This window comes from Pezoporus occidentalis, unplaced genomic scaffold (genome assembly GCF_034315485.1).
Source record: "Pezoporus occidentalis ecotype Australia unplaced genomic scaffold, CSIRO_AGI_Poc_V1 ctg70, whole genome shotgun sequence".
In the NCBI taxonomy this organism is placed as follows: Eukaryota; Metazoa; Chordata; class Aves; order Psittaciformes; family Psittacidae; genus Pezoporus; species Pezoporus occidentalis.
This window is the reverse complement of record NW_026916053.1, coordinates 1,481,300-1,491,409: the sequence shown is the minus strand read 5'-3', so window position 1 is coordinate 1,491,409 and position 10,110 is coordinate 1,481,300. Positions and strand designations below refer to the sequence as shown.

Genomic DNA, 10,110 nt, shown 5'->3' with positions numbered 1-10,110 from the left:
AGTTCCTTCCCAGTGACTGTGCTGCTCAGAGAGCGCTGCCTGCTCAGCCTGCAGGGAAAAGCCTACCCGGCAGCTACCTCTGAAAGACAGCGCAGCAAGGATCGAGTGAATTCCAACATGCAGGTGTTGGGGGTGAGGGTTTTCTGTGGCAAACACAGAGTGAATTATACACTGTGCAAAAAGGGGAGTATGTCAGCAAGGACTTGGCACCATAGATGCTCAGGGAAGTTGGGTGATTATAAACATGACTAATTCAGACCATTTTGTGTCCATGTTCATGTGCACTCACATGAATTATACTTTTTTTCCATGAGGAATCTTGTCCCCACTTCACTGGCTGATGGGCTGTTTAATTTGTATTAAAGAATACAAATTAAAGGGAGAGTAACTATTTTGCATCTTTGCCTACTCTGGTTACTTTCAAGCTCTTCAGATCATTATTGCAGCCCACCACAACCTCACAGTTGTCTCTGAAAGAGGTTTAGGAAGGAGTAGAACAGAACCTCTCCCATATCCTGCTCAGGGTATGGGATACAGAGGTTAAGGGACTTGCCAATGGCTGGAGAAGGGGGTTTGTCTGAGCCAAAAATTACACCCAGCTCCTCAAGAGGCCATGCTCATCACGGAACCATCCCCTCCTGTGTATTAAAACCAGCTGTTGGTCTGCTCTGCTGCAATCTGGCTGTGCAGAACAAGGAATGTAAATATTCTGAACCAGTAGGTATTAATTTGCAGCATTAACAAGGTTTCTGCGACTGAAAACTGCATTGGTTTGTTCTTATGTTTCTTATGCTTTGCCCTACATCCCAAAATATTTTACTCTTTGGATACAACCACCAAGTATGCTGAAAATTCCCTGCAGCTCGGATCATACCCTTCCTGTTCATTTGAGGAGAGATGGAGGGGAAATGTGCCACCTGAAGAGGTTTTCATCAAGGGTTCAGTCTTTACAGATTCCCTGGGGTTAATTTCCACACTTTTCCCCCCAAATTCTTGGGGTTTCAGAACTGGGAAGGACCTTTCCCCTTTGTTTGCGCAGCCACACAGGTGGCGAGTTAACATCATCTCCTTTCTGTCTCTCCACTCAGCATCTTGTCTGTAAACAACAGCATCTGTTTGCAGGAGGGAGACTTACCCTTGGTTCTGACAAGACTGGGGCTCGCAGGAAGAGCATCCCTCCCCACCAGAGAGTGACAGCAAAGGTGTAAGCCAGTGTGAGGGAAGGCTGCTGCTCCTCTGCCCCAGGCTGCATTTCAAAGGCATCACTGACAAGGGAACAAAGCACAACATGAGCTGACAGTGAATAGAGAAGGCTGCAGAGCAAAAAGCACTGAGGTTGATGGATGGTGTCTCAACAAAGGGCCAAAGCTATCTTAAACTCCCAGCTTAAGCTCCTATTAGACAAAGAAAATACAGCCCGAATTCTGCTTATGTAGCACCTCTCATGCGAACGTTCCAGGACGTTCCATGATCAAATCCAGACACAATCAGTCATGGAGATGTGAGCAGTGTTCACCAAGGAAAACAGGGAGCAGGGAGGCTCGGCAAGGAGCACCTGGCTTCCAGAGGGAAGGGCTGGGGGCAGTTATGGGAAGCAGGAGGTGGGAATTGCTGTGAGGCGGGAGGACAAGCCAGGAGGAGAGAAGGTCTCCCAAGCCCAAATGAGAGTTTACCTGCGGGGTAACTCAGCCCCTCCAAGTGTGTAGACACAGGCTGGGGGCCCTGCTGATCCCGCTGGGCAGCATGCTTGGATGGGCACCTGCCATCTCTTCCTGATGCTCCCGGAGCACACCTTTCCTGTGGTGTAACTGGCCCCGCAGAACCCACCTTACCAAACATTTTCAGTTCTGAAAGTGGCTCTACAGCTCCTAAGGAATCTGTCCCTGCACGCTTTAGAGGCAAAATGTGATTCCCCAAGGAAAGTGAAACAAACTGTGGGGGTCTTGGACAAAATTAAACCAGAAAGTAAGCAAACAGGATTTTAAGCAAATAGTCTGGAAGATTTCGGCTTGAATCAGGCATTTGATGTATTTGATGTATTTCCTTAACTTCATCAGTGATTTGATGAAGTTAAGGAAAGAGATACAGAGAAAGGGAAGGACAGCCATGTCTGCTATACCTGAGAAAGTAACTCAGTTTAGTATGGTTTATACCTGTTGCAGTTCAACCACGTATCAGTGAGAGCTCTTTGGGAGCTTTCTGCAATCCCCCTAGAACAACCCATATTCCCTCTTTCTGAATATAAGTTTTTCTTCTGTTTTAAAAGACTTAAATTCCTCTCTGATTCTTTACAGAGGAATGGCGACTGGCTCCTCAGAAGGACTATTGGCCTTGGCTGGTGCACATGGCAGCAAATACATGGCCCGACAGTAGAGATTTACTCTGAATCTGCAGGACACCTGGACCCAGCTGCGCTTTGCTCACTGCACTTGCGAAAATCCGTGATTTACAGAGATAATCCTCAGACATTTCAAGCTGGGCTGAAGATAGACACATTCCCAGCCCATGCCATCGATTCCATTCATCTGGAACAGGTGCCAAGAGTATGAAATCCTCCTGCTGCGTGGTAGAAACCACAGCATGCTTCATTAGCAACCAGCCGAGCAGCTCGCCACCTCCAGCTCGCAGGCATTGCAAACAGGCTGAGACCCAAACCTGGGAAGCAAAGGAGGCAAGGTTTCAAAGGCGGAGAGGGATTTAGGCAGACAATGCCGGACTCTGCTTAACCCTCTCCCAGCCCCTCTTATCCTCACTCATTCGAGTGAACGCAGCTGTGTCTTTTCTGATTCAGGGGTACAATGCTGTGGCTGGGAGTGCCAGACACGGCCGTGGCAGTCCTGCTAAAAACAACGCCTAAACAAATTGCCAAGTGCCATTTACCTTGGATAACCTCCTTAGCTGAAACCCTTCGTATCTACTGGGACTGCTTTGATGTGTCCTTCTGCTCTTTCAGCCCAGATGTTGTCATAGATTTGCTGACGATGACTGCAAACCGGCTTTGAAACGCGCTCTGGCAAGAAATACTTTCCCATCCTGTCTCAGATAGGGTCTGCTTTTTTTTGTCCCCTCCCACATTTTTCTTCCCTAGGCCGCTGGGATGAACAAAGGCTCTTTGTTCCTTTAGCCGTTTCCTGCTTGCTGGTGCTTTTTGTCATGTGTCAAAAATGAAGTTGAAATGACAGTGGCAGAAGTTCAATAGATGAAATAGGTCTCAAATACCACGGTGATGGCCAGTGCTTGGACATCACTTCCAGCTATAAACATGGGCAGTGAGAAGGTGTGGGTGCTTTGGCAGCCCCAGAGATGGTTTCTGCCTCTGTCTTAAGCCTACCTAAACATAAAATTCTACTATGTGGAAACTGTCAATTTTCCCCTTGGATATTATGGTAAGACCTTGTCTTTCAGAGGAGGTGACTCCAGGGGTGGTGGATGCCAACTTATGGCACAGGAGAAGACAGCCTCAAGGTGCACCAGGGGAGGTTTAGATCAGAGAGTAGGAAGTATTTATGCACTGAAAAGGTTGTCAAGCATTGGAAACAAGCTGGGGAAGTGGTGGAGTCACCATCCCTGGGGTATTTAAAAGATGTACAGATGTGGCACTGAGGGACATGGTTTAGTGATGGACTTAAAAGATATTAAAGGTCTTTGCAACCTAACCAGTTCTAGCATTCTGCAGTGCAGACACTACAGCCCATGAGCCCCTTGGAGTGTTCTCTTGTGATGCCCTTCTGCAGAAGCATCCTGCCCATCAGGTGATGGATACAAAACACCATCTCAGTTCTCATTTTGATAGGAGACAGTGGGAAATGGGAGCTTAGAATAGACTCCTAGAATAGTTAGGATTGGAAAGGACCTTACCATCCTCCAGTTCCAACCCCCCTGCCATGGGCAGGGAAACCTCCCACTAAACCCTGCCACCCAAGGCTCCGTCCAACCTGGCGTTGAACACCGCCAGGGATGGAGCATTCACAGCATCCTTGGGCAACCCATTCCAGGGCCTCACCACCCTCACAGTAAAGAATTTCCTCCTTATATGCAATCTAAACTTTCCCTGTTTAACTTTGAACCCGTTACCCCTTGTCCTATCACTACAGTCCCTAATGAGGAGTCCCTCCCCAGCAGCCCTAGAGCCCCCCTTCCGATACTGGAAGGCTGCTCTGAGGTCTCCACGCAGCTTCTCTTCGCCAGCCTGAACAGCCCCAGCCTCTGAGCACGTTTTATTCCTGTGACACGGATGTACAGAGGGACCTTCTCCCGCTGTGGGACCCTGGCTCCGGCACAGACCCCGCAGCCCTATGGACCGCGGACCCTCGCGGATCAGCTCCCACCGCAGCGCCCTGCAGGGGGCGCCCTCCCGCCGCAGCCACCTGGCCGGGGCCGCAAGGGGGCGCCCTAGCGGCGAGGCGGCGGGCGGGGCCGGTGCCCGGTGCGCGGCGTGTGACGTCGTACGGCGGCCGGGCGGGCTGCGCGGCGCGGCGCGGCGCGGCGGGGATGGAGCGGCTGGAGCGGTGCGGGCGCTGGCTGCGGGCCGCGCTGGCGGCCGGGCGGGTGCGGCGCAGGCTGCCCTGGCTGCTGCTCGCCATCGTCGTCCTCGGGTCCGCCCTCAAGGACGCCGACCTGGTGCCCGAGACGCCCTTGCAGAACAAGCGCAACCCGCTCAACGTGTGAGGAGAACCGGGACGGGCGGCGGGGAGCGAGCGCGGGCCCCGGGGCGGGAGGACGGGGACAGCGACACCCGCCTGCCCCGGTCGTGGGGGCCGGCGCTGGGGTGGTTCGGTGTGGGCGGTGTGTGCCCGGCGGTGGGGTGGTGTCAGCTGGATTGCCTGGTGCTCACGTCTCCGGTGGGGTGTGGGACTGCGAGAGCCAAGAACAGTGGAGTTTCCCGCTCAGGTTTTGTTGGAAGGGGGGGGAGAGCAATGTTTTCCCTTCTTTAGTTCCCAGGTAATTCCTTAAGTAAGCAGGAAGTTAGCAAGCTGAAGAAAATAAGTCCTTCAGCGTCTTTGGTAACAGCAGAGTTCCTGCCATCCTTTTCTAGCACTTAGTCAACGGTTCAGCTGCTTTAGTCACTCCTAAACTGCCTGTGAACCCTGTGAAGGGAATGAGGAAGGCGCTGAGCCCGGCTGGTGCACGGGTGCTTTGCCTGCTACACAGCGGGCAGCGAAGCTGAAGTTGCCGTTTTCCCCTCTGACCTGGGGGGCTTTGCCCCTTACTGATCCCGATTTTTCACTTGGTGACGTGTGGGAGAGGAGCTGCTCTTAGTGAGATTGAAAGGAAGGGCTGGCAGGAGCACATTGATCTCACAGTAAAAACATGCAGCAGTTCAGCTCTCCTTTTTAAACAGAGGCAGGTTATGTGTACTGACAGTCCCTGGATCCAGCAGCTTTTTCCCCACAAATCCCTGCTGGTTGGCCAGCAGCAGCTATGTCAGCAGCTGCCTTTTGCTTTTAACTATCTCAGTTTTCAGTTTCTATTCCATGGCAGCAGCTGCCGTTGCCACACAGATGCCACTTCTACTGTAAAATGAAGAGCAAAGGAGGCGCTCCTCAAAATCCTGGGGCAGGCCCTGACAGTGTTTGTTAGGGTCTTAATGAAGATACAGAACTCTGGTGCTACTTCTTTCTGTCTTTGATGCTGAAGTGGTGGTTGAAGGATGACTGTGTGTGTCAAGCTACAGCTCAGCTGCAGACAAGAATTCCCCAATCAGCCCAGGATATGGGTAAGGATGGGGCTGCACAGTTCCCCTCTCCCACCAGTTGATAGGAAGCCAGCTGCATTGGAGGGTCTAATAGGAGAAAGATCGTAGACTATGGTCTCCTTAACTCATTAGTAAATTCACATGCACATGCTCCACTTTAAGATTTGACGACTAGTCTCTTGCTAAACAGGATATCAACACATCATCACTTGGTTTTCAAGATTTTATAAGCATTACAGCAAAAATCATCAGGCAGAAAGTGAATTCAGAGATTAAAGGGTTTGTGTATGCTAAAGGAAAGCTCATCAGCTGGAGGGACAGCAGAGGAGCAAACACATTGTGCTGCTTCATTTGCTTTATAAGGTGATGACAGGAAAAGTTTCATGGGCTCATTAGGGAAAAGAATCAGCCCTTCTGCTGTCTTATTCAGTGGTAAGAGGTTGAGGTTGTGAAGGGCTTTAAAAGTAAAGATAATTGAGATGAAGAGAGTCAGAGGAAGGGTTACTGTGTAAGGGTAGCAAGCTAAAAATACGTTCTTCACAGCTGCAGTTTGAGTAGGGCAGAGTTGAGCGGGTTTGTAGGGTAACAGCGATTGCAAAACTGAACTGCAAGTCCAAACAAGGGCTTTAGGTCCAAGGGAACACTGCCTGGGAAATAGTAGAAGTACCTGGTTAAGGAATTACTCATGTGTTGGGCCTGAGAGTGGGGAGAGGGTTAAGATTTTAGCTATACTTTACTTTGATGTGAGTGTACAAGTGTCTAATTTGGACAGTTCTGAGCAGTGACCTTGAAAACCTGCTCCTTCAAGCACCACCCTCAGTTCCTGTGAAGTTTCACACATGCATGTTTCTCTTTTGGCTTTTCTCTGGCAGATACTTTGTGAAGGTGGCTTGGGCATGGACGTTCTGGCTTCTGCTGCCCTTCATCACAGTCACCACCTACCAGTTTGCCAAGAGCAAGCTCCTGTATGGTCGCATGAAGAGCATTTTGACGGTGCTGCGGCGTCTCAGCGCGCTGCTGGTGGGCACTGCTGTCTGGTATGTCTGTACCAGAGTCTTCATGTACATTGAGAATCTCACCGGTGCGTGCTCTACCTCGGGTAAAGTCAGCGAGCCTCGCCGGCTGTTCGACAACAAGCAGGAATGCCACCAGCACAACGGGATCTGGAATGGTTTTGATATCTCAGGACACTGTTTTCTCCTCTCATACTGTGCTCTGATGATCATGGAGGAAGTGGCTGTGCTGGAAGGCTTCTCCATAGACCAGAACTCTAAGCTGCGTGTTGTGATCAACGCCCTGTTTGTTTCCTTGTGTTTTCTCACCATGATCTGGGTGTTCATGTTTCTCTCTACTGCCCTGTATTTCCATGACTTCAGTCAAAAGCTTATCGGTGCACTGATAGGTCTGTCGGCTTGGTACGGGACATACAGATCTTGGTACTTGAAACCCTTTTCTCCTGGACTACCTCTTCCAAATATACCTTTGAGTTCAAAGAAATATGGTTATAGCAGATAAAATAAGTTCTAAAACGTTGGGATTTTGCTTTCAGTACTGGAGTAGTTGAATGTAGGAATGGTTACTGTATTTCCACTGTAAGGAACAAGGTGATGGGTTGGAGGAAACCAGATCTGTGCTAGCTGATGGCTGGCAGGTGATAATGAGCTTCTTCCCTGGGAGAAAAATAACTGGTATTGGAAGAGGTCTGCTCTTTTTTAGGAGTTGCTGACTGGCATTCTCATCAAAGAAATAAGAAGTTGGATCTGTTTCTCTTACACATAAATGGAGTAGCAGATCCAAGGCTGGCAGAGGTCTAAGTGTTGCTAAAATATCAGTACTCGTCAAAGCAGTATATGGCTCCCTTGTGAAACTAGAGCATCTCATGTAATTGTATGTTAAATACACTTTGCCACAAATGCCTCTTAGCTGTCTGCACCTTCTGCAGCAATGCGAATACATCTGAGTTGTAGTGTCTTCAGCAGACTGTGACTTTAAATTCATACCTGCCTTTGAAAAGGAAACTCTCAGAAAACAAGCCTTAACTTTCTCCTTAGGTGTAGTACCTGTAAATAATACTTCATCACTTTATTCATGACACAAAAAAAAACCCCAAACTCCTTCCCACTTTGCTAGAACATCTGATACAAGAATTGGGGTTTTAATGTTTTAATCTTATGAGTTGCACCCTTTGCAACAACGAGTACTTTGTGGTATGTTTCTTCTAGAAGAACAGTGAAATGCTGGTGTTGCAAGTTAGCTTAACCTTCTAAGCTTGGTCTGCTTGGAAATGAATGAAACACATTGTTTATCCTGCGGGCTGCAAACCAGTGTGCTTGAAGCAACATTTATTCTTGCTTATTCACTGTACCAACAAGCTGCTTAATTTGATTGCATATAAAGCTGTGGCCACTTTTGATGTGGCTGGAAACCCACTACTGAATAAAACACTACTATTATATAATGAATAGATAGGAGATGGGATGGGTTTACTCATATCAATCAGACATTTAGCGTAATTTTTATCTTGAAAAGCTTTCTATTGTCTCATGAAGGCTTATTCATGACTGTGTAAAAGTTGTTTTGACAAGCAAGATGGCCTGAAAGGGCTCTGGGCAAGGTAGTGCCTGCTGATCTGAGAGCAGACTTGACCTGTCTGGAGCATTTGACTCCAAGGTGATTATTTTGCTGAATATAGGGTATGATGCACTGTAGTCTAATCTTGGTTATGTTCCGTTTTGCCATCTCAGCAGCTCTCTTCCAGCAAGAGAGCAACAGCGTTTGCAATAAATACAGCAGGGTTAAATCCAGACTTGTGGTCTGCCTCTGAGGAGAGCCAAATTCACCCGAATTGCCACTGAATTCGGTGGCCAGCAGGAGTTATTGTGCATCCTTAGAAGGTACAAATCGCCTCTCAGAAAGAAGCTGTTTCAGGAGGTTATGTATTTTGTGTCAAGCTCTTACTTTTGTTTTTGCATTTAATTGCCTTTTAAGCTGACTCTTTGGAAAATTTGCACTGATTAACTCATATTGGGTTAAATTAAATTTGTTTAAACAATGCAAATTCATTTGCAGATATTCTTTTGATGTAATATAAGCCTGCTCCCAATAGAGTTAATCTAGACCGCGAGCCACTTTCACCATGAAAAAGGATTATATTCCCAGAAGATTTTCTGACTTAAGTTTCTGTTGTAGGTTTTCTTTATGTAATTTTGCTACATAGAGAAGGCCTTGGAAAAGGAAATGCTATTTATTTAAACCAATTGACGTGTTGAAATTATGTTCAGTTTCACAGATGTTTTGTGCAATCGCTAGATGGATACTTCTGTCCACTTCTAACAGTGTCATATAAACTTTTTATTATGGGAATAATGTAGGAGATGGTTATTCTCATTTTTTTTATTTAAATAATGTAATAAAAATCACTGTTTGTGTCTTTGAGAATCTGTTTCTGATGTGTGTAAAAGATACTGCTGCTGCTCCTCACTTCCCTGAATGATCCAGCCTCCCGGTGTTTTTGTGCTTATGGGGATGCTTGATCACACTGACACTGATAATTCTGCAGTATTGCAATGGGTGAATATAACACAGGTTCTCAGAACTACAGGGTAGAAAAACAAAAGCAAGCCCTGCCTGACGCAGCCAAGTGTCCTAATGTGTGCCTGTTGCATCAGGCAGTTCATTTTGTATCCATGGAGAGTTGCTTATTGTAGCAGAGTGAAAGCCTATTCCATTGAAATGTATGGGGAAATTCCCGTGGGCTGTAATACTGGTTATGAGTTTGGAAATCTTGGTGTATGTGGCTTTTTCAGTACCCAGAGACCATGAACCAGCTGTTGGCTCAGAAGGTTCCCTTGCGCTCCAGACCTTCTCTTTGTGCTTTTCAACTGTTTTAGAGTAAGTATCTGCTTCCTTGTACTTCAGCTGGAAACTAATGGTTGCAAATTTTCTGTTCCTGTATTTGCCATCACCTTTTCCTTCCTTCCTTCCCTCTCCCAAATACACTTTTATCATTAAAATAAAAACCAACAGATTTGCAGCCAAAGAGAAGCAGTGCTGGGAGTACCCGGATTTGATGTCCTGTGCCAAAGGCCCAAATCAGCTGTCAGCGGGTATTGTTTGTTTAAAGTTCTTTAAAGAAGTCTAACATTTTAAAGGTAAATTTTCATATTTTGTAGTGAACTCCAAAAGACAGCAACTAATCAAAAAAAACACTTCATTTTTTTTCCTTTTTTTTTTATCTGCTTTTCTGCATTAAAGTATTTCTTTTGTTCCTTCAGAGCTGTTTTTCCGTGTCTGTGGAGTTACCTAGGGGATTTTGTCACAAACATCTTACTAGCATATTACTTGATGTATGATTTCCAGTTTTTCATTGCCTGTATTTGTCTAGCCTATTTTCTGGGCTCGGCCCTTCCCCAGAA

General features: G+C 47.1%; 1 protein-coding gene across 1 annotated transcript; it reads left to right on the top strand.

Moving 5' to 3' along the window:
* The first annotated feature begins 4,456 nt into the window (after nt 1-4,456).
* FITM2 (fat storage inducing transmembrane protein 2) lies at nt 4,457-9,133 on the top strand. The gene is made up of 2 exons (XM_062642039.1): nt 4,457-4,664; nt 6,568-9,133. Exons 1-2 carry the CDS (start codon nt 4,492-4,494, stop codon nt 7,208-7,210), a joined length of 816 nt encoding a protein of 271 aa, XP_062498023.1. The 5' UTR covers nt 4,457-4,491; the 3' UTR covers nt 7,211-9,133.
* The last annotated feature ends 977 nt before the right edge of the window (nt 9,134-10,110 follow it).

Excerpts from the sequence above, each read along its gene's own strand:
- FITM2 (XM_062642039.1), top strand. The coding sequence starts at position 4,492 with ATGGAGCGGCTGGAGCGGTGCGGGCGCTGGCTGCGGGCCGCGCTGGCG. Across the intron at positions 4,665-6,567 it reads AAGCGCAACCCGCTCAACGT|ATACTTTGTGAAGGTGGCTT; the intron begins GTGAGGAGAACC and ends TTTCTCTGGCAG.